Source organism: Chenopodium quinoa, unplaced genomic scaffold, assembly GCF_001683475.1.
Source record: "Chenopodium quinoa cultivar QQ74 unplaced genomic scaffold, ASM168347v1, whole genome shotgun sequence".
NCBI lineage: Eukaryota > Viridiplantae > Streptophyta > Magnoliopsida > Caryophyllales > Amaranthaceae > Chenopodium > Chenopodium quinoa.
In genome coordinates this window covers 171,050-194,740 of record NW_018742205.1, presented here as the reverse complement: position 1 = coordinate 194,740, position 23,691 = coordinate 171,050, and the positions used below count along the sequence as shown (strand labels likewise).

General features: G+C 34.7%; 3 protein-coding genes across 4 annotated transcripts; 2 read left to right on the top strand and 1 right to left on the bottom strand.

The window, feature by feature from the left end:
- Positions 1–2,305: 2,305 nt before the first annotated feature.
- On the top strand, positions 2,306–9,257 carry LOC110726874 (altered inheritance rate of mitochondria protein 25-like). The gene is made up of 12 exons (XM_021906396.1): positions 2,306–2,499; positions 2,725–3,155; positions 3,835–3,921; positions 4,412–4,453; positions 4,567–4,611; positions 6,127–6,192; positions 6,285–6,341; positions 6,588–6,649; positions 6,738–6,858; positions 7,869–7,946; positions 8,043–8,152; positions 8,790–9,257. Exons 2-12 carry the CDS (start codon positions 2,751–2,753, stop codon positions 8,821–8,823), a joined length of 1,107 nt encoding a protein of 368 aa, XP_021762088.1. The 5' UTR covers positions 2,306–2,499; positions 2,725–2,750; the 3' UTR covers positions 8,824–9,257.
- A 1,407-nt stretch (positions 9,258–10,664) lies between these two features.
- LOC110725983 (phospholipid scramblase family protein C343.06c-like) lies at positions 10,665–14,544 on the top strand. Its single transcript, XM_021905461.1, has 9 exons — positions 10,665–10,703; positions 11,833–11,919; positions 12,381–12,425; positions 12,759–12,824; positions 12,917–12,973; positions 13,063–13,124; positions 13,204–13,546; positions 13,654–13,769; positions 14,132–14,544. The coding sequence occupies exons 1-7, from the start codon at positions 10,665–10,667 to the stop codon at positions 13,313–13,315; spliced, it is 468 nt and encodes a 155-aa protein (XP_021761153.1). The 3' UTR covers positions 13,316–13,546; positions 13,654–13,769; positions 14,132–14,544.
- Positions 14,545–14,850: 306 nt separating this feature from the next.
- LOC110726859 (DNA (cytosine-5)-methyltransferase CMT2-like) lies at positions 14,851–23,421 on the bottom strand. 2 transcript variants are annotated; one of them, XM_021906380.1, is made up of 21 exons: positions 23,035–23,421; positions 22,556–22,590; positions 22,355–22,460; positions 20,965–21,072; positions 20,508–20,627; positions 20,210–20,303; positions 19,793–19,986; positions 19,637–19,702; positions 19,285–19,536; positions 19,078–19,136; positions 18,926–18,992; positions 18,485–18,814; positions 17,974–18,042; positions 17,795–17,881; positions 17,637–17,724; positions 16,192–16,307; positions 16,001–16,102; positions 15,758–15,801; positions 15,581–15,650; positions 15,377–15,483; positions 14,851–15,284 (listed from the first exon to the last, which is right to left on the bottom strand). In XM_021906380.1, the coding sequence occupies exons 1-21, from the start codon at positions 23,272–23,274 to the stop codon at positions 15,086–15,088; spliced, it is 2,553 nt and encodes an 850-aa protein (XP_021762072.1). In that variant the 5' UTR covers positions 23,275–23,421; the 3' UTR covers positions 14,851–15,085. The 2 variants fall into 2 exon arrangements, with proteins under 2 accessions (XP_021762072.1, XP_021762079.1); XM_021906387.1 differs by having other exon boundaries at positions 15,380–15,483; positions 23,035–23,420.
- Positions 23,422–23,691: the final 270 nt, after the last annotated feature.

Below are 23,691 nucleotides of genomic sequence, written 5' to 3'. Positions count from 1 at the left end.
AAAAAAATTAAAAATAAAACTGCATTCCATAATCATACCAAACATATGGTATTAAGAATCAAGTTCCAAACCCATATCATTATGGTTTCATTCTTGATTCCATCTCATACCAGTTTGCGAACCAAACGCACTTGAATTTTCTAGTGAAGAAAGAGTGAAATTTCCAATTTGCCAAACAACTAAAGATTAAGTTTTTTTTTTTTTTTTTTTTTTTTTTTTTTTTTTTTTTTTGTGTGTGTGTGTGTGTTTGCGCACGCGTGTGTGGAGATTAAAGTATTAAATTGAAAATTTTAAACACAACTCTAAAATGCCATTGTTTGAATAAGACCTTGTTTAGTTCACTTTATTTTTGTTTATCTGATCTGATCTCATCTGATTTTCTGATTTGACCAAACTTTGAGTTTAACTTTACGATAATCTATAAGAAAAAAATATATCAAGTGGGATCTTGTTAGATTCGTAATAATATGTATTTTATAATATGTAATTTTCATAATTTTTTTTTAATTACGAAATTAAAGATATTTAGTGATAAAAATTTGTACAAAAAACGATGATTTGATCTGAATTTATTTTTCCTGATATGATCTGTGCTTAATTTTTTTGAAATAAGTTGAACTAAACAAGACCTAAGTGTAAGTATGTAACACGAGTTATGAATTTTATATGTCTGAACATCAACACTGACATCATTATTCATATCATTAATAACATAATCTATGTTATGTTATTTGTAATCATGTTCTTAGGGCAGTAGTATCTAGAGCCCATAATCTGGTTGTTTTAGGCCAAAAAAGAGATTACATCGTTTATCTTCATGTCTTATTTTACAATTGCCAAATAGTGTACCATTTACAATTTTGATACAATAAGTTTGAGTGATCACAACAATTAATACATCTATGGTTTATAAATAGTGCACCTACACGGCTATAGATGCTATTAACTTAGTTGCACAACTTGCACCACAATTTACTGTGCATAACAGACTTTAGTTGCTTACTCCCAAATCCCAATGCTAAAAAAAGGCTCTCATATTCCCTCATAATATAAATTAACTTTTCATTATTACTTAGGCTTTTATATTTTAGGTTTATAATGTCATAAACTTATTTGAGGTTGGGTGTCCTAAATCATAATCCCTTATCTTAGTTAACCATCAACATATTTTAGTATCTAGCACAAGAAAATAAAAATGTATTTAAAAATCTAATTACTACCTTCGTTTCAAATTATTTGCAACGATTAGACATTTTTTACTCAAAACTTTATGTCAAATCATTGCAAATAATTTGAAATAGACGTAGTAAATTGAATTGTTATTCTAAAGCTTGAAAACTTATATCACTTATTACCTCATTTCACCTCAAACTAAGTTACTGATATATTACAAGTTTTAAATTAACATCCTACATATTCAATTAGTTTTTGATATAGAATTGAGGAAGCCACGGATTATATTTTTGATAAACAATGGCAAAAATGTAAATAAATTAACAATTTCATGTAGTCAGCATAACATATTTGTAAACAAATCAACAACCGTGTGTCTATATGGTTCATTTTCATAAAAAAAAGTGGTTGATTAAGGTAATAAAAAAAGCCTACCTAAAAACTTTCACTCGCCTCTTCCTCTCTCCCTCTTAAAAAAGAACCCTAAAATCTTTGGCAGCCGCTAGGGGCTACCATCATCATCTCTTTGATGATGGTAAGCCCCATTTCTTTCTTTATTTCCTCTGTTTTTTGTTTTTCAGTCATTAGTAATCCTCCTTACTCTCTCTTTATGAGAATTTTCTTCCCAATTTTTGGATTTGTTCTCTCCTTTTGTGAAAGTTTGGTGTTTGTCTTTCTTCTCTTCTCTTATGGAAGATTGAAATTTATTTTTAGGGTTTTATCTGAAAGATTGGATTCATGGGTTGTTATTCGTACAATTTTGCAATTGGCGTTGGAATTGAGGATGCGATCGACATGGTCAAGTAATGAATTTTCTTCCCAAAATTATGTCAAGAAGATGGACTCCCTCACGGAAGGCTGCATAATTCAGCGAACAATCGGGGATTTTGCTTCATCGTCAGATCTAGTTTTTCATCATCATAGTTTCTTTAAAGAGGATTTTTACTTTAGATGTCGTATGACTTTCAATTAATGATATTTTATCTTTCTCGTAAAAAAAAGAAAAAAAAAGTTGAATTTCCCCGTAATCGTGCCTTCATCTTTATAACCTTGAGGTGGTTAGGTGTTTATGAGCCGGCTAGCCACTACTCTTGAAAGTAGCTTCGATATTACATCTTGGAGTATTTAATTTTTTTTTTTTTTTTTTTTTGGAAGCATATTAAAATTTAATTACTAATAATAAAAAAAACAGCCCATATTGGGCAATGAGTTCTCGAGGTTTCTAATTTCTTCCGCTGCTCTGAAATCTCTCACCCAAGTTCCACTACAAGGATCATCACCTCAAGAGACAGAGAAAATCAGTTATACGCTTTACTTTTTATAAAGGTTCGTTTTTAATTTTTCATTTACTATGGAGTATAATGTTTATACATCAAAAATTTCTCTTGTATTTCCAATAATTGCTCAAGAAATTGATAGAAGGATTCTTGATAATCAAAGAAGCTTGGGAAATCATGTATATATGTGATAATTGATATTGGGTTTTTAGATTGACTTCAAATTTTGTAATCCCAGCTCTTCAATTTAAGTTCATTTTGTTTACAATTGCAGGAAATTATTTGTCAAATTTATGTAAAATGAGTTGGAGTAAGAATTTGAAGCAAATTGTTAAGAATAATGGGGGTATTAGCACAACTGGCATTGTAAAGGGTACTAAAAGTTCAATTCTTGGGTTATTTCAATTAAATGGGGGAGGGTTTAATTTTGATGGAAAACCCCAATTATCCGAACATCCTGTAGCAATGCTGGAATCCCGTCTGTTTAAGCATAGTGCCCGGAAGGAGCCAGATTTGAACCGAGATTTCCTTGCTCGGCTTTGGGTATTAGACAAGGAATTGGGGAAGGCAATGGAGAGAAGGAAAATGGCTTATAAAAGGATAAGTAATAATAGGAAATATCATGGTTCAGGAACACATGTATTCGAGCAGCCCCCGGTTAGTCAATCTACTACCGGATATTTGGCACCTACTTCTCCTGAGGAGGTAAAAATATTTTCTGTCCCCTTTTGATTGGGTTAGCTATTGAGTGGTGTGTTCTTTTGTGCTTATTATGAGCTATTGCATCTTGCATTTACATAAAATGGTGGATTCATTACCTCGCTGAACAAATTGTTGTATATCTCCAGGCTAACAAGTCAAAGCTAGGTTTGCCTTGTTTTGTTGATTATAGAGGGTCATATGAAGAAGGTATCTGCATCTATGAAGGGTTGGACTTTGTAGCGTATCAGTTAAGCTATTCCTGGATCAGAGCTTGGGATCATTCATACATCATTGTTTCATATTCATCCCTTCATTTGCATACCCAGTTATGAAACTTATAGCCTATAAATGGCCAAAGATCATGGAATAATAACTTTTTGAAATCATTTAGGCTGTGCCTGGTAGTTAAATGGTTGTCTGATTTCATGGTTATATCTCATGCACTTGTCTTTCTTTTGAACAAGATATCGTAAGCTGTTTATTTGTACTTGGAGGGTGTTATTTGTGATAGCCTATGGTGTATTAGCTTATTGTATAGTATTGTACTCCCACTTTTGGATAGCATCATGATTGCACGACTATGTGTTGTGTTTGAACTTGCTTTTTTGAATTGGAGCATTTACGTTTAAATACCTGGTTTTTTATATGTTTAATGTTTATAATGCTTTTGTGAATTTTGCAGGCTCAAGTTGCCCCTCTTCTTGCTAGAGCAACTTTATTAATTACCCGACATATAGAATGGGCAAACCTTGTGTTTGGCTTTGAGCAGGTAATTTGTGGTCTTGTTCAATAATTGCTATATGTGCATAAACAAGATTAAAATAGTGTGAAGTTGGAACATTTTACTTGGAAAGAAACAAAAAGTGACCGGGTCGAATTCTAAAGTACCACAAATAATGCTTACTCCACAATGTTTAATCCCATATCAAATGATATAGTTTGCTTAGCGTACAGATAGTGATGATTTGATTTGGTTAAAGTTATGGAGTTTGGTTTGATATCTGTAGCTATGATCTGTTGCAAAAATTATGCCCCCTCTGCACTTTGAGCACTTGACCAGTGCGGTACCACCCCAAGCTAAGCACCACCAATAATTTGTTATGGAGTCATGCTAATTATGAATATTTGTCAGAATCTTATATCTTTAAAATGCGGATTTCAGGCATTAATCATTCCCAGACCCTTCATTACCTGAAATTTGTTGCTATGTTATATTTCTTATAGTTTTATAATGAAAACTTATTGAATATCCATTGCAGGAAAATCGGTATGCAATAGTGGATGTATGCTACCCTCAGTCTGTAAGTGCATGTGGCATTTGCTTGAAGTTCTGTTGCATTTTAATGTCAGTTTTTGAAGGAAAATAAAGTCACTGTAGAACTCTGACTCGGGTTATTCTGTGTGTTTTATCTAGCCTGTAGGCTTCATCCGTGAACAGAGTAATGTCCTTTTGAGACAGGTAACAAATTCATCATTATCTAAATATTATGAAAGTCATTATGTTACATTTATTTTTTGTGTTTTGGTCTGTAAGGGATTCTTTTGCTTACCTTTTTCCATGACAGGACCTTTTAAATGCCTTGAAAATAGTTAATGGCTAAATACAGTAACCTGGTTCCGTGTTTCATTTACCACTGCCGTTTTTCGTTGCTGTTGGAAAATTCAATATATATAAGAACTCTTTTATTGAGACAGTTGTTGATCAAATGATCAGATTTGACTCAGAATCATGCAACACTATAAAGCAATAATTTTCACTTGTGCAATTAATAAGCTATATGATTCTAATCCCCTTGGAGGTTGGTTTGATTGATAGTGTTCAGGAAAATAAGGAAGTTTTTTTTTTTTGGGTATGAAAGGATCAATATTCCTCCTGCCATTTAGGATTGGCATTCAATCAATCTTGCATCTCATTTAGTTTTGCTTCTTCCCTAATTATCTTCATAGGAGATAAGGAGAGTAGGAGACAAATAGTGCTTATAAAAAAAAAAAACCTAAACTATGCTACTGATGTAGTGACGCCTGATGCGGAATATCTTGCTTTCCATTACATCATCCTCTCCTTCAAAAGCATATGCTACATTGCAGTGTCCTTAAATTTGACCATCCTTAATAACATAGTTAAACACTATATATAGTTTAGGATATGTATGATGGGGAATATAATAAATTGTATCTCAATTAGTGTATTGTGTATTTTAGAATGGAAGGAGTATCATATGAAAACTTAAGACAATTAATTTCGAAGGGTGGAATAGTGTTTCAGAGAGACCACCAGTGTTCATTCAGCAGGAGATATGCAGATTGATACAGAAGAGGCACCTGTTTTCTTACCCTTCTTAATCTATCTCTGCAAAGGAAAAGGTTATGGCTGTCTGATGTAATTTATTGGTTTGCATTGGTGCTTTTTTTTTTTTTTTTTTTTTTTTTTCTTTTCTGAACTCAGAAGAAGTGGTTCAAATATTTGAGCCTCGAATATTTGGAAGGGTGGATTCAGAAGGATGTGTATTTGATGGACTAAAGTTTATTGAAATAGGCTCATTCTCAGTCAAGAAAGTGGAAATTGGATTTGAAATATACTTCGTACAGTACATTCAGCATAATTCAAAACTTCAGATTGAAGTTTGAAAGTATCTTGATTGAATCTTAGACTTTTGTCCTCTAAAGGGATGTTCGAATTCAAGTCTAAAGTTTACAAGTCCAGTTCAAATTAGCTACTTTTGATAGAATTGCACTAGTTTTTGAATTTTATTAAGATAACTACCTTTATTCGAGATGACGAGCTTGCATTTGTGACTTCAAATATCCAATGACTAAGCACTGGCGACACTCTAACATCAGAAAGAATTCCAAGCAATTTTAACTGTGCGCATATGCACATGGAAATTGAGCACAGTGAAAAATTGATTCTGTGTATGTTCAAAGTTTTGACAGCAGGAAATGTTTAAGGGATTGCTGTTTTGCAATTTTGCAGTTTCTTCGTCTGAGACGTCCCTTTGTTGCATACATAACTGATGCATTAGGCACTGAGCTATTCAGGGTATAACTCTATCTCTTCGTCTAAAGTGGTTTTAATCATTTTCACATGCGAATTTTTTAACTTTGTGGACTTGATCAATATGTAAAATATAGATTCGTCGGCCATTTTGGTGGATTACGAGCTCAATATATGCTGAGGTTAATGGAAAGGTATGCCATTTTGTTTTTCGAAAGTACCCTGATATTTAACTCTCTTAGGCAATTAGTTTACAAAATGTTAGAAGTTTATGCATACGAAACTATTGCTATGGTTCTAAGTACTCTATTCCATTTGGATGACCCTTTCTCAATACGGGTTTCTCTTATTTTCCTGTCTAATGATATATAATTGGAAAACTAGTGCTAATTACAATTTTCCATTAAGATGACAGCTCTGAAATAAATGTTTGTGAACAGGAGATTGGTGTTGTACACCAACGATGGCATCTCTGGAGGAGAATCTATGATCTATATTTGGGGTAATCTTGCCTTGCCTGTACATTTTTACTTTCATTGTTTTGATAGTTAAGTAGCCCTTAACTCGTATATCATGCCTTAATTATGTAGAAACAAGCAGTTTGCTGTGGTTGAAAACCCTGGTTTTTGGAATTGGACATTTACAATGAAGGACGCTGATGGTAATGTGCTCGCGGAGATTGATCGTGATTGGAGAGGTTTGGGTTTGGAGGTTTGTTCTGTTTCCGATGCTCACTTAATCTCAACTAAGTGGCTATATTCTAATTGGGAGTCAAATTGAGGAATTGGGTAAAAATAATACAAAGCCAGATGTATATGATTTATGCACAACTTTTTATTTGTGGGATCATGATTCAGTACTCCTGATCTGGGGTAATGCATGTGCACTCTTTGTGCTAAATGCTTCCTCATTAGTTAAGAAATGTTGCAAATTGATTACATTCCCAGTACCCGTTCCTAACTAGGTGTACTGTTTAAAAGTTTAAAACAAATGCTAAGATTGAGGTGACCTGACTTTATTAGTTCTTAGCAATATGTATTGTTTATGTTGGTAAAAAGCTTCGATCTGCATCATCAATTTCTTAGCTCTGTTGTTGTGTTGAACATAGAAGGAATACCATTCAACATGATTATTTAATTAGTGTGTAAAAGAAGCAAGCTTCTACATTTTTCAAATTCTGAAGAATTGGAAGAAAAATTACATCAATTTTCAATGATAAGAAGTCATGCATGCGTAATATGACATTCCAGGCTTCAAATTTACAATTTGACATGAAATAAAGGGATAGTGCCAGTAACTAAATCTACTCTGTGCCACAATGTCATATTTGTCCAGAAACTAGTACGAATTGCATATGTAGCTCCTAATGTTGATTAATTTTTTGTGGCCTTTATCCCCCTTCCTCCTTTCCTCTGACACGCGGACAATAATAAAAAGTATAAAAATACATCTGTGAGATGCCGTGTCTTCGCTTGCATGTGTATATGTGTACTGCACCTGCCACTAGGTCTTAGGAAATCACTTCTTTTCAGTGATCGACTGAATTTAATATTGGCACAGGACATCTTCAACTGTTCTGGTCTTCTGGACTTTTGAATAGAAATAACTTGTGATCCGTTCATCTAGAGATGTATGCTATTGCTCTAACTAGTTACAGGGGTTACTTGTTATAGTCAATCAATGCTTTTGTTGTATTGATCTTTTCCACTCCAATGTATTAGGTATTCACAGATGCTGGACAATATGCCATTAGATTTGGAAGTTCTGATCCTGCACTGAAAACCGGCCCTGCAGAAGCGGTAATATGTTGTGCCAAAGAAATAGAGACTGTACAATTGTGCAAGAGTTTAGATCCTGCTCACTAATTTTCCCTCTTTCCTATGCCTTCTCCGTAGGTTGAAGATTTAGAAATTGCCCGCCCACTGACCCTTTCAGAGAGAACAGTGGCGTTGGCTCTTGCTGTGTCACTGGATAATGACTTTTTCTCCCGACATGGTGGCAGCTGGTAAGCGGAGTTTTTATTTTGCAATTACTTTTATTTGCGTGCACTTCTGGTAGCCCTTGCAATCTGTACTACGCTATTGCCTACAGGCTACAGCTAATACCTTAAGTTGCATTTATAAATGTCACACCATATTTAAGTTTTAACTGGAGAGTTATTGATTTTCTCATGGTATTGTGGATGAAATTATTTTCTGTACATGGAATTCCCCATCTTGAAACACAAGCACACCTTTTAAGAGGGTGAAGAAAAGGAGTAAAATGCAGGCTATTTTGTGGCCTATGGTGTGTACGTGTTTTCTAGGTTGGTGCATTTCCAGGAACAACCGTGTTTGTCAATGCTATTGGCCTAATCATGCGGGCTCATATGCAGTCTTAAAAGGGATTATTATATTAAATTGGTCATTCAAGATAAACCATGTAGCTTGTGGCCTTTGTGGATGATAATTAATACTTTGTATTTATTTTCCTGCTTGAAAATCTATATGAGCCTCTTGTGTGCGATCCAATATTGGTGTGTATATCAGTATATGCCTTCACTTGGGTTTATTACTTGGGTTTATATTTGGTTTGCTTCTGCCTCCTGCTGATCTGCTTTTTTAGTTTAATGGCGGTTACGTAACAGAATTAATTATTACCAGGTTCTTGGGCGTCCCATTTATTGTCACTGAGTAGAATACTGTGGCATCTCATGCTGGAAATATAAGCAGATTCAAAAATGAATTAGAGGAATTTATTTTCATGATCTTGGGCCTGTCACCTACTTCGGACACTGCATACACAATGTCGATACACTCATACACCTAACTGTACTGGAAATGTAAATGAAAGCAATGGGCTTTTTATTGGTGTGGTCGAGAAATCAAAGAATCGGCTGGAAGAGCACATTATCTGCCTGTTTTGTTTAAGGTTGCTACTGATTAATGATACAGCTGTGAGTTCTTACAAATAAACTGTGTATAAAGGCGGATTCTGGAATTTTTTTTAGGGAGGGTGGAATTTCCCTTAGAATAATGAATATGCATTATGGAATGTATTGTCCAAAATAGAACTAAATTCACAATTTATGACAAAGTCACAAAAGGTACTCATTAGCTTTTGCTGGATTACCATTCTTGGTAACTAAGATACTGATATCTTGTTCCTATTACTTTGAACTTTCTGTATTTGGGTGAGCATTTTGTATGTTTTAATTCACCATGCATATTGTTAGAAGGAAACACACTCTAAAGTTGGGATTATTCTAGAATAATCGAAAGTTGAGATTATTCAAAGAAAATCGAATTAAGTTGGGATTAATAAAAATTTATTTTCCTATTAATAATGGAATTATTATTGTTTTATACAAGCACACATCGCGTGCACAAAATGCTAGGTATCAATTCATTCAAGGAAGCTGCAGATTGCACTTATAAAACAAAACCTTATGAAGAATAAAGATGGACCAACCTATCCTTCACACTCCCATAAAAATCTGTAAAAATTTGGGAAACCCTGTAATCTTGCACCCTCATGAATATTGAGAACTCTGTCTTGCTAAAGAGGTAGCATACTTAGCAAGAACTAATTAAAAATTCGCATCTATTAATCTAATCTAATCTAATAATATTATATCATCTAATCTAATTTATATAAAGTTGAACGATTAGTCAGGATACGAGACACCGATACTTTTATAATAAAAAGTTGGATTTTTTATTAAGGTAAAAAAGTTGAATAAATTTAGATAGTTTTGTAAGATAAAAAAGTTAGATTAGAGTTTTATTTTTGATAAAAATACCAATATTTCCTTATGTACAATTAAATTATAAGCGACTTCAGAAATAATTTCCATCATTGTTAATACAATATATAAAGTTATACAATTATAAGTCACGATACAATAAAACAAGACTTGCTCTCCAAGTTTTTTTTTTTTTTTTTTTTTTTTTTTTTTTTTTTTTTTTTTTGTCATTTGCATGTTCTGTATTGTTTAAAGGTTCTTTCTTTTTCTCTCTTCATTCATTCATGTAACTTCCAGCAATGTTTTTACATTAAAACTCTCTTTTTTCCAAATAATTGCTCAATAAGTTACGGAGTGATTTGAGACAATCAAACTTAGAAAGCTTGGAAAATCATGTTATTCATCTATATATGTGATGACTGATAATGGGTGTTTAAAATTGGCTTCAAATTTTGATTTACAGCTCTTCAACTTAAGTTTTTGTTGTTTACAATTGCAGGAAACTATTTGTAAAATGAGTTCGAGTAAGCATTTGAAGCAAATTGTTAAGAGTAATATCTCAAGCAATTATGTGTAAAAGGGTATTAGCACAACCGGCATTGTAAAGGGTCCTAAAACTTCAATTCTTGGGTTATTTCAATTATATGATTTTGATAAAAAACCCAAATGCCCAAACATCCTTTAGCAATGCTCGAATCTCGTCGGTAAGCATAGCGCCCGGAAGGGTCCGGATTTGGACCGGGATTTCCTTGCTCGGCTTTGGGTTTTAGACAAGGAATTGGAAAGAAAGAATATGGCTTATTCTAGGAAATATCATGGTTCAAGAACTCATGTACTTGAGCAGCCCTTAGTTAGTCAATCCACTACAGGATATTTGGCACCTACCACCTACTTCTCCTGAGGATGTATAAATATTTTCGGTCTCTTTTTGATGGGGTTAGTTGTTGAGTTGGTGTGTTCTTTGGTGCTTATTATGAGTTGTTGCATCTTGCATTTATATAATATGGCTTATGTTTACTTTGCTATATATAAAACATTACCTCGTTTCGATTTTGAAGAATGGTAAATTGTGTCATCATTTGCTAGAGTTGAACTGTGTTATTGTATCATGATACTTTCTGTGTGTAAAATTAGAAATTGGGCAGAATTTTCTTATTGGTCAAAGCTTTGTTTGCCTTGTTTTGTTTGGTGGCCATGTCTTTAGAGGGTTTATCTTCATCTATAAAGGTTCGGACTTTGTAGCGTTTCAGTTAAGCTGTTCCCGGATCAGAGCTTGAGAGCATTCATAAATCATTGTTTCATATTCATCCCTCCATTTGCAAACCCAGTTATAAATCATATATCCTTCAAATGGGCAAAAATCATGGATTAAATAACTATGTGAAGTAATTTAGGTTGTGCTTGGTAGTTAATTGGTAGTCTCTGATTTTATTATCATATCTCATGCACTTGTCTCTCTTTTGAACAAGATACTTAGGCCCCATTCACTTCACCTTATTTTTGCTGAAGTAAAATTAATTTTACTGAACTGAAATTATTTTTGCTAAAGTTAGATTATTTTTATTAAACTGAAATTAATTTTGCTGAACTGAAATTATTTTTAATGATTCTCTATTATACTGAACTGAAAGTTAGATTCTTTAGAGTTACTGATTTTTACTGAACTGAAATTATTTTTATTGAATTGAACTTATTTTTACTGAACTGAAATTATTTTTATAGAATATTATTTTTTTAAGGTGAACTGAATAGGGCCATAAGTTGTTTATTTGTACTTGAAAGGTTTTATTTGTGATAACCTATAGTGTATGGGCTTATGGGACGGAGGGAGTATTGTACTCCCATTTTTGGATAGACTATGTGTTGTCTTTGAACTTGCTTTTTTGAATTGGGGCATTTACATTTAAATACCTGGCTTTTTTATGTGTTAACAATCTATAATGCGTATGTGATTTTTGCAGGTTCAAGTTTCCCCTCTTCTTGCTAGAGCAACTTTATTAATTACCCGAGATATAGAATGGGCAGACGTTGTGTTTGGGTTTGAGCAGGTAATTTGTTGTCTTGTTCATTTATTGCTTTGTATATGAGCATAAACAAGATAAAATTAATGTGAAGTTAGAACATTTTACTTGGCAAGAAACAAAGCCCAAAGTGATTATGTCGAATTCTAAACTACCACAAACAATGTTGACTCCACAATGTTCAATCCCATATCAAATAAAATAGTTTTAATTTGTTTAGCGTACACATAGTGATGATTTGATTTGGTTAAAGTTACGGAGTTTGATTTGATATTTGTGTTAGAGATTTGCTATGTTATATTTCTTTTAGTTTTATAATGAACGGTTATTGAATATCCATGGTATGCAATAGTGGATGTATGCTACCCTCAGTCTGTAAGTGCATGTGGCATTTGCTTGAAGTTCTGTTGCATTTTAATGTCAGTTTTTGAAGGAAAATAAAGTCATTGTAGAACTCTGACTCGGGTTATTCTGTGTGTTTTATCTAGCCTGTAGGCTTCATCCGCGAAGAGAGTGGTATTCTTTTGAGACAGGTAACAAATCCATCATATGTTACATTTATTTATCGTGTTTTGGTCTGTGAGGTATTCTTTTGCTTACAGCGAAGATAAGGAAGCATTTTCAGTAAGTAACAAAAGTTCTTGCTGCCATTTAGGATAATTGGCATTCAAATCAATCTTGCATCTTGTTTAGTTTTGCATTCTTTCCCGTATTATCTTCATAGGAGAGTAGGAGACAACTGATGTTCATCCAACTAACTGATACAAATCTTCCGTATTGTACATGGAAATTGTGCTGAATGAATATGTTTTGATATTTTGGCAGCAGGATATGTTTAATGGATTGCTGTTTTAAAATTTTTGCAGTTTCTTCGTCTGAGACGTTCCTTCATTGCATACATAACTGATGTATTAGGCACTGAGCTATTCAGGGTATAATTCTATCTTTCGTCTAGAGTGGTTAGTATTGTCATTTTTGCAAGTAAATTTGTTAACCTTGTGGACTTGTTCAACGTATAATCTAGATTCGTAGGCCCTTTTGGTGGATTACGAGCTCAATATATGCTGAGGTTAACGGAAAGGTAGGCCAGATTGTTTTTTTTTAAGCACCTTCATCTTTAGCTCTCTGGGGCAATTACATTGCTATGACTACACTAATGTTTGTGAACAGGAGATTGGTGTTGTACACCAACGATGGCATCCGTGGAGGAGAATCTATGATCTATATTTGGGGTAATCTTTCCTTCCCTGTACACTTACATTGCCTTGATAGTTTAGTACGTAGCCCTTATACCAGGCCTTAATTATGTAGGAACAAGCAGTTTGCTGTGGTTGAAAATCCTGGTTTTTGGAATTGGACATATACAATGAAAGATGTTGATGGTAATGTGCTCGCTGAGATAAATCGTAATTGGAGAGGTTAGTAGGTTACAGTTTGGAGGTTTGTTCTATTTCTGATGCTCACTCAATCTCAAATAATTGGCTACATTCTGTATGTTTTGATTTGTTCGTTTAATGATGGATGTTATTGCTCTAACTAGTGAGAGGAGTTACTTGTTTTCACTCCAATGTATTAGCTGCTCACAGATGCTGGACAATATGTCATTAGATTTGAGAGTTCTGATCCTGCATTGAAAACCGGCCTTGCAGAAGAGGTAATATGCTGTACTGAAGAAAGAGCAACTTATGTACAATTGTGCCAGAGTTTGGGTCTTTCTCGCTAAAATTTTCTGTATCCTATACTGCTATACCTTCTCCGCAGGTTGAGGATTTAGAAATTGCACGTCCACTAACCCTTTCAGCGAGAGCAGTGGTGTTGGCTCTTGCTGTGTCACTGGATAATGACTTCTTCTCCCAAAATGGTGGCAGCTGGAGCTGGTAAGCTGAATTTCATTTTAAGGGCAATCACTGTTAGTATATTTGTGTGCACATCTAGAAGCCCTTGCAATCCGTATGCCATTGCCTGTAAGCTACATGGTTTACTAAAAGTGATCAAGTTAAATCTATATGAGCCTTCTGTGTGCGATCCAATATTGATGTGTAATGATATGTGCCTTCACATATCAAGCTTCCTGAGGATCATAATATTCGAAATGGTTCAATGACATATCTTGAACATTATTGCTTTGGTTTTTTTTTTAGATATCTTTAAGCATATAAATGGTGGTTTCATAACAGAATTTATTTTATTGCATGATATGATGCACATTTTGTCTGCTTACATCACTTTGTTGGTACAGGCTCCTATTTGATGTCACAGAAGACTAGAATACTGTGGCATCTCATTCTGGATTTATAAGCATATTCCAAGCATGAATTAGAGGAATCTATTTTCATGGTCTCAGGTCCCTCATATACTTCGGGAACTGCCTACTTGAGGTCGATACACTCATACACCTAACTGTACTGATGACAATGTATATGGAAGCAATGGGCTGGAAGTCTGGAAGAATACATTATCTGCCTGCGTTGTTTAAATATGTTTAATATGTGTAACATATTATTAAACATATTTCCTTTTTGTTTTCGTTTACTATGCACTAATAACTTTGTAGGTAATGTAACTGAGAAAAGGTACTCATTAACTTCTGCTGGATTACCATTCTTGGTAACTAACCAAGTTAATTATACCTTGTTCCAATTACTTTGAGAATTTAGTATTCTGCTGCTTAAGGGCAACTTTTGTATGTTAAAATTTACTACGCATATTGTTGGTATACTAAACCAAGCAAGCTTGGCGAAGAGCTCACCTTGTGACTTTGAGGTCATTGTTTCAATTCTCACCATCTACTTGTGCTTGGGAGTGAGGATTGCGATTGCCTTACCTCCCCCCTTTCAAGGGTTATATATGCGATTGGACTGAAAGACTTGTGACTTTGTGAGAGGTGCTTATGCAATTGGGTCCTTTTTACCCTAAAATAATGGAATACTGATTGTACCAAAACAATAGAGGAAAAAATTAAGCACCAAGAAAATAGAGCACATTATTATTAGTAAACTGCCAAATTTGTAAGACAATGTACAAATTGTCAATCTACTTATCACAGGTTCCCTGACTCTTGTGTGTTACCACTGAAGAAACTTCAGAACTACACAGAAGGGTCAAGAAAGAAAATTACAGCAGATTACAAAGTTGAATCGGAAAATAATCACTTCAATCGTACAGTTCATAATTCTACAGTACATTAGCAATGTCAGATATTGAAATGGAAATTACTTTCGGTCACTTCTTTGATTGACGACTTCAAATGTTCAGCTACTGTGATGTGAGCAAACTTGGGTGGGAGAGTCATGAGAGGACCGTTCCCAGTCAGCTTTTGCGCTGCCATGCCCAAACTATACCCTAGAGCTTTGGCAACTGAAACTGATACAGCATTTCCAACTTGACAGTATCTACCAAAAATCAACATACAAATATTAATTAATTCAAGGAAGCTGCAGATTGCACCTATAAAACAAAATCTGATGAAGAACAAAGATGGAACAACCTATCCTTCACAGTCCCATAAAATCTGAAAAAGTCTGGGAAACCCTGTAATCTTGCACACTCACGAATAGTGAGAACTCTGTCTTGATCTGGATGCAAAATGATCTACAAATTGACACATTTAGATTTCATAATTCTCCAACACCGATCAAAAATTTGGGCCACATTATAATCTACAGAAGAATAAAATTTCAAGGGCTACCTGGCTGTGAAGATCAGGTTTTGTCAATACTGTGGGAACTGTCTCGTCCCACCAAAGTCGACCAAATGGTCTTTACAGGGTTGTCATGCAAACCAGAAGGAATTTTACAAGTACATTTTGAAGGACAATTATTAATAGTAATCAAGTATCAGATTCATAAATGATATATCCAAATACCTCAATGATTTCCCACTACAAAAGTTTATTGCATAATCAGGAACCTGTTCAATGTCAAAAGAGTGCAAGTAAGAATACAGGATGCCCTATGAAGAAGCCAAATGTAGGACATTAAAAACTTAAGTTGGTAGCAATTGAGATGGAGCCAGATTCCACTTCCACATATTCATAATTAACTTTTGGAAATCATTATGTAGAGAAAAGAGGAGTTGGGTAAGGCAAAGAAATGTATAGTAGATTTACCAGTTGTTTCCCAGATGGTAATCTTATATCTGATTCCGGATCTCTGCGAACAACATTGTCTCTTCCAATAATTAAACCTGGTAGGTCTCGAAAGTTTGCTCCCTGCAAAATGTTTTACTCCAAAAACTTATGAAAGAAACTATGACGTGTTAACGGAAGAAATTATATGAAGTTTAAAACTTGAATTCAACCTTTTTCAGAGGGATTTTAGAAACTCGCAAGTAATCATCTTCGGTTAATACAAGTGGCCGGTGATCATAAAGCACAGGTTTTTTCCGTGCTGTGGCACCAGGAGTACTGAGCATATCTGCAGCAGTTAAATGATACAAGACAGAGATAAGATGCACTCCTACCCAGATGACCTATCCCAGAATGGGATAGACAAATACTAAACAACAGGATATTAATAAACACGGCTTTCCAAAAAATCCTTTATTCACGAGTTCATCTGATCCATATGCATTCCTGTTGAGACTTTGAGGTGTCTAAGGAAGGTTGATATTTGATTGGCATTATTGGTTAATGAATCTATAGAACAATATTTGGAAAATTATAAAAGGAGATAGATTATTGGGAGATAAACTACTGGAAGAGAGTGATAATGCATATATTGAGGAAATGTACAAGCAATTTAGAGAAACTATTTGGTTTTACGCTGGGACGATATTGTCAATATATCATGGAAGTCACATGTCTGCTGAGGAAAAAATTGGGAATATAATATGGATAGGAAGAAGGACCTGCACATGATTTTCTTTCACATGTAAAAGGCTTAAAAGTTCCAAGGTGCCAAGAGAGAAGATTTGGTGGGAAGTGATAGAGGAAATTCCACGTTTATATATACTCCCTCTGTCCCTATATCTTTGCCCCATTTGACTTTTCATGGTCTCAAAGACACGTGTTAAAAAATAATTATATCTCAATTTTCATACACGTAAAAATTATAAAAAGTTGATATTAATAAAATATAAAATATGACGAATCAAACAAGATCCCACATGACTATATTACTTCTTGTAGAATAACTGGAATTTATGGTCAAAGTTTTTAAAGTTTGACCCAAATTTTGGCAATGGGCAATAAAATAGGGACGGAAGGAGTACTTCGTATGAATTCACAATGTATAGAGACATGAATCCAAATGTGCGGACTTGTGGGGGAGTAATGGAGGATTTCCCTATCATGATAGGACAGTAACAGGGGTCCGCTTTAAGTCTTTTTCAATTCACAACATTGGATGAAGTAACAGGGTCTATCCAAGATGAGATACCCTGGTGTACGCTGCTTTTTTTTTTTTTTTGTTGTTCCACTCGGTTCACCCTTTGGGCTAATCCGGATTCGCGGATCAGTTCTGGGCTAATCCCTGGTGTACGCTGTTGCAGAAGAATCTGTATTGGAGAACGAGACTATAGCTAAGGTTAATGCTAAAATATAGTAATGATTAATGAAAGCAAAAGCTAGAATCTCAAGGGTTTATACTAAGAGCAAATTCAACCACATAGAATGCCAATTTAATACTAGGTAGGATTCAAACGAGAATGTAATTTTTTAACAAAAAAATGGGGCTATTGACCTATATATGAATCACAAGATTAAGTCCGGGTGGCGCAAATGGAGAACAATGTGGAATACTTACCACATTCACTTGATCTAATATACTTTTGAAACTGAGTTTCTGGAGGTTTTCGATATGACATCTCTACTCGAACTTCATTGTTTGTCACCTTGAAAGGAAAATTTTAGTGAACAAGAGTTCAAGAGGAACAAATGAACAAGGACAGGTAAAGGTATTACCGGCGGAAGATCAGAAATAGCATCTCCCAGTTTAAGAGCTTTCTCAAGGTTAGGAGATTGATCTTCATCATATGCAACAACATTGCGCTTCACATTAAATATCATAGTAAATAGGGATACAACACTATAAAAAAACAGCTAGAAATAATATTATTGAAATACACAAAAAGGATAAATACCTCAAATTTACATGGCGCGCCATATCTCACCACCACATCATGTGTAGGAAGAGGAAATTGCGGTAACCTCTGTACAGCACATGAACAATTATGTCATAAATTCATAATCTTGTTTCTGCAATTTTACAGATAATTTCTGTGTTTTTCTTCAGCATTGATAACTAATGTTGGAACTTTACTGATGAATAGAAACCCCACCTATGCTTCTGAAGAACCCTATATAATCCAACTGAATCATCTAACTGACAGTCCAAGTAGGCATATTTTCTTAGATATGCTAGAAAGAAAATTCAAACCTGTGATCCAAGCTAATTCTAGTAATTAACAAACATGCACCATCAATCATTTATCACGTTATATACGTATACATTGCCACATGACTAATGCTTCTTTTTCTTACCTTTTCAAAATAAAAAAAAATTATTATAATCATGTATTACTGTTGTACTGGTCATGTTTCATTGTTTTGCCTGAATTTCTTTTCCCATTCGGCAAACATTAAGTGGCTAACCTCATTCGGATGAGCTCCCCATAGGAAAACACGTAGGCGGAATTGCGGAAGGCCATAGCAACCAGCAGCCATAATTCCTAGACTTGCTTGATACTTCAACTGAACCAATCTGCTAATTGCATATTTTCCAAGCTGACCATTGGCAAGCCTCAGAATGTCAGCCACATTTTCCATCAATATGTATGTTGGCTTGAGAAACTCTACAATATCCATAAACACCACAATTTGGCGATTTCTATCATCATCTAAAGGGTTATCAACATTTCTGTGACGGTTATACCCACTAATTCCTTGGCATGGAGGACCTCCACAAATTATATCGACATCTCCCTGCACATCCAAATGCAAGATAAGGAAGTAACCCCTTTGAAATTTAGCAACTTGATTAATTAAGATCTAAATCAAATGATGAAAAGGATGGCATAACCCTAAATACTATACCGGCCGAGGCAAAATCCCAAGTTTATGACCTTTCTGAACAAATTCTTGTATCCGCTCCTGGCAATTACTAGAAATTGCACATTTGCATGTATCAATAAGTAAAAATCAAAGATCAGCTAAGTAAAATAATTGACAAAATGAAACTTGCATACCTTAGTCCCTCAATTGGCTCCCATGTGTTCTCACTCGGGCCATAACCAGCCCAACGCACCTAAGTACACCAGGGTAATTAGCAAAGTCAGATATTATTTAGCCACTTCCTCCCCTTCCCAAGGAAAAAAAGAAAACCAGCAGCAGCAACAGTAAGGAGGATATCAATAAGGCTAGCAGGCTCATGGATTTTGACAAATCAAACCAACCTCAAAATGAAGTCCAGGCTTGCCACTTTCGTTGGGATCACCATAGCAGATATCAGTAAGGCAAGCAACCTCATACTCATTAGATGATGTTTTAGTTTCGCTCCTCGAATTATCACTTTTCTGAGACTGCAACTGGCTTTGAACTCTAGGAGAGGACATACTCTTGTTTCTAGAGTTACCAACATAACTTTTACAAAGTTTATCCCACTCTTTCAGCAAGCCAAGAAATTCCTCAGCTGGCTCATTTCTTATCTGTAATGGCATAATATAAGAACACACGTCCTTCTCAAACAGGTAAACAACCAATGAAATTAGAGCATAGCTTGACAGCGTAAAGGCTGGGCTTACTGACTTGTACTTGGGGATGATTTAACCTCAAGCTTTCACAGGCTGATGTATTGATGTCAAGAGCCCATCTCTAGAATAAGAAAATGAATTAAGTTCAATAATACGAAAGAAATCATAACACTTAGAAACCCAAAAAAAGATCACAAGGTCTACAATTTACCGTTTTAAGATTAATTCCAGCAAGTTTAGCCCCTAGGCATAGTCCCATTGACATTCCTCCACAACCAGAGTACAAGTCTAACAATGCCATGTCAGACTTATTTGGCTTATGGGCAGAAAAGTTCCAGAAATTAGGCTTGAGTCCATTTGCTTGGATCTTCTTCATGTTATCACATGATGAAAGGCCAGGTTCCTCTGTAACCAACCAAAGAGGCTTCAATCAAGACACCCAGATACAACCAATTCAATTATAGTTCTTTGGCTGTAGCATCACTCCCCTCACAGTATTCAAGATAAAGAAGGCAATAATTCAGTTTTTATCACTTATGTAATTTATCTGGTGATGTTAACGCTTATCACTGTGATGAGTCTTAACACACTAACAGCAGTAGATGCAACTCAAAGAAGGAGATCTTACCATCAACAACTGTAGAAAAAGTGGTATAGTCCACACAGTATTTCATGTCATAATAGAAGTCAAAGGCAGAAAGGGATTTTGTTTTCAAGTCCACCTGCCAGGTAAAAGGCAACAAAAAACTTCAAAATTAAAAGTAACATAATCAAAATATAGCCAACACAAAAGCATGAGTATCATGATATCAGCAAGAAACTACTGTTGTAACTGCAATCAATTAAAAGTTGAAATTCAGAATGAAGACACAACCTCCAGGATAGCATGCATCATTTACGATAAAAGACATGGCTAGAGAACATACACTTGGTGGTACTTGTATAACCTTGACTTTTGAAACAATGCAATCTAATGGGTTGTCATTCATAAGATCCGAAAGGAACAACCGCTTTTCATAATGAGGCTTTGCCTCATCATCTATAACCTGAAAAGGAGCAAAAGCAATCACACAAAGGTTGCAATTCTTAAATCTTTAAAGTTCCCAGTCACGACGACAAAAGAAAATAGCCAACTTATTTCCCAAGTTGTTTAAAAAGAAGAACTTTTCAAAAGGTCAAGGCCTTTGTATTGAGTGAGATTTCTGTAAGCAAATGAGTGCTACTAATTGACCATTTATGATTTATCCTTCAGAATCAACACTCAGTAAATTTTTCTTATGTGTATTTTTTATTACCTACCTGCAAGGCAGGGAAAAGAATGAAGCATGAACGGAGTTAATATGCAACAGAAAAACTAAATCCCTAAGAGGTTTATATCTTTACCGTATCTTCAGCCCTATAAAACCATTTTACTCGAAAATAATCTTCATCATCCATGGTTTTGAAGAATTCTACAATCTTGCCAATAAAATTTTTCTTCCGTTTTTCACCCTACAAAACATAGATAGTTTGTGAGGAAAGAATAAATAGGAAATGGATAAAAAAAAAAAAAAAATTAAAAGGACTAAAGTGTTTAACACTGAATATAAGATATGCATGGTCTTGAAATTAGTTCAAGGAGTTGAGAGTCATGAGACCATAAGACACCATAGAATGTCCATCCTTTGGTCCATAATTCCATTATAGGCCTCTTATAACCAACTCAAAACCACACTGAGAGTTTATACATTCTAGCTATGTCCCACCCTCCTAGATCTTTGAAACTGGATTCGGAAGCTCTGAAGTGCACACAAAGATCAACATCCTTAGCTTCTTCAGAGCACTGAAGTACCCACGTGGGTCCAAGCACCAAATTTTCAAAAATGAAACAAGCCTCTCTCAGAAGATTCCCATTTCACATAATAGAGGAATGAATCACATTGTGATCCACAAGTACGAAGCCCACCAACCTGCCAAAATAATAGCAGGATTTACAGAGATCAAAGTAGCCACTCTGGGAGGCTAGTTAGACGTGGGGGCTTTATGGCTTATCATAAATGCCAGTATGGTTAAGACAACAAAAAACCTAACCTCCCTGCAACCATGAACGTAGCCTACAACTCTACAAGCACCCATGGTAGCAGCTTGTCTTGTTGGCACCCTCCAAAGACTAATTCCAGCCCAGCCCAGGTATCCCAAGATCATACAAAGTGTCACTAAATACCCCTCCACATGCTCACTCAACTAAGGCATCCCACACTGACTTCAACGTGGAGGGGATTTCCTTGGCTAAGCCTCAAGGTTAGCATACTTGCACTTCCTCGTTCTCAATCCTACAAGCAGACCAGATACCCTAACATTACAAATCATCACATTTCATAGCAGGAGCAACTTCCATTCTCGTGTTTTCTTTCATTTTCCCCTTCCATTTGACAAGAGTACTATCAGATTTCTATTATTATAGCTAGAGAATTCTTCTCAAGAATTATACCAATAAAGTAGATATTGGTAAGCTACCAATCATGTGTTTAAAAGAGGCTGCTATCAGACAGGAGTATATTAGCATTTTGCTTGGCTTAGTAGTCAATAATCCAAGGTCATTAACTCATTATCCACACTCAACCCCCACCTCAATACACATGCATAAACGCACATCATAAAAGGTTAATAACAAAGTAATACAAGTGACGATTGTAAGAAGCTTCTTCTAAGAATCCCAGACATAGTAATTGTATCAAGACACGATAAAGTAACAGGTGCCGAAAAGAACCAAAGGAAAAGAATGGAGGCTTACTTTTACATATGTACAATCTCCAATTTCGAAAATACAATTCGCAACGTCAGCTTGTGAATAATGACATTTCACATCCAAAATCAACTCATCTTCATCGTCATCATCACTACAAAAATAGTGGGGAAAACATACCAATGGAATAAACATAGACTGAATAATAATAATTACCACCACCAATAATAAGAATGATTGATCACTTACACTGATTTCGAGTTCCCTCGATTATTTCTTTGGCGCTGCAAAAATACAGCATCACAACTAGATCATCAATCATTATAACCCCAGAATCACAGGTCTTAAATTTAAATTAATAAAATAAATAAAATTACCCAACAAATCAAACACTTTTTTTGTTCCAAAATGTGCAAAATCAACAAAATTTTCAGATATAATAAACAATTAAGCAGCAAAAAATTGAGAATATTATTCCCTCCATTTCACCCTCATTATTATTATCATAATATTATACAGTATTAAAAAAAAAAATTACTTTTTACAGTAGAAAAAAGAAAACATCTAACAAATAAAATTAATCCCATCTTCAAAGAAAATTGGATTTCTTTTTAAATTACTGCATGCATTTGAAAAACTATGCAAGAATAATCCCAATTAATTAAACTAATAATTAATTAAAAAAAACTAAAATTACAAAGAAAAAATGTAAAATTAAGACAATGTACCTTATTCATATACCTATACGGCCACCGGCGGCGAGCTTCTTCATCGGGAATTGGGTCACCGATCAAGAAAGAAACACAGGCAGAATTACCCTTTTTCTTCTTAATCTTATTGGTCTGTTTGTCACCGGAACCATGACAATCAGTCAATTTAGCATCTCTCTTTCCTCCTCCTTCAACAGACAACCTAGGAGACTTCCGGTGATTCATCGGATCATCTGAGTTTTTTAGATCCGACGCCATTTTTGTCACTCTACTACAGCTGCTATGAGAATTCAGAGGAGTGAGGAGAGAGAAAGAGGAAGAAAAAAAGGGGTATTTTAGGATTTTGCTGGGGTTTTAATAACGTCAATGGAGACACATGGGCGCTTATTTGACTTTAATGGTTAAAACATAATAAGTTTGAGGTGATATTTCTAAATAGTCTTACTAAATTCAGAGTTTGAAGTAGTTAGGTTACGTTGTTTTCGCCTTAACTATTCTCGTGCGGAGTATTAGATTTTATTTGAATTTTCTAACAATAAGATAGTTAATACTCTTTTTTTATAAGGAAAATGGATCAAAATTATTAAAAACAATAATTTAATGTCATATTACAAATATTACTATTTTTAATTCAAATAATAAAAATTACTATAAGAAATCAAAATAAATCATTCT

Bases quoted from the DNA above. Each gene is read 5' to 3' on its own strand.
- LOC110726859 (XM_021906380.1), bottom strand. From the start codon at position 23,274: ATGGCGTCGGATCTAAAAAACTCAGATGATCCGATGAATCACCGGAAG. The intron at 20,628-20,964 runs GTAAAGATATAA...GCTCCTTTTCAG, and splicing joins TTTATAGGGCTGAAGATACG to GTTATAGATGATGAGGCAAA. The intron at 17,725-17,794 runs GTAATACCTTTA...TTTCCTTTCAAG, and splicing joins CTATTTCTGATCTTCCGCCG to GTGACAAACAATGAAGTTCG.
- LOC110726874 (XM_021906396.1), top strand. From the start codon at position 2,751: ATGAGTTGGAGTAAGAATTTGAAGCAAATTGTTAAGAATAATGGGGGT. The intron at 3,156-3,834 runs GTAAAAATATTT...TGAATTTTGCAG, and splicing joins CACCTACTTCTCCTGAGGAG to GCTCAAGTTGCCCCTCTTCT. The intron at 6,193-6,284 runs GTATAACTCTAT...TGTAAAATATAG, and splicing joins TAGGCACTGAGCTATTCAGG to ATTCGTCGGCCATTTTGGTG.
- LOC110725983 (XM_021905461.1), top strand. From the start codon at position 10,665: ATGGCTTATTCTAGGAAATATCATGGTTCAAGAACTCAT. The intron at 11,920-12,380 runs GTAATTTGTTGT...TGTTTTATCTAG, and splicing joins TTGTGTTTGGGTTTGAGCAG to CCTGTAGGCTTCATCCGCGA. The intron at 12,974-13,062 runs GTAGGCCAGATT...GTTTGTGAACAG, and splicing joins ATGCTGAGGTTAACGGAAAG to GAGATTGGTGTTGTACACCA.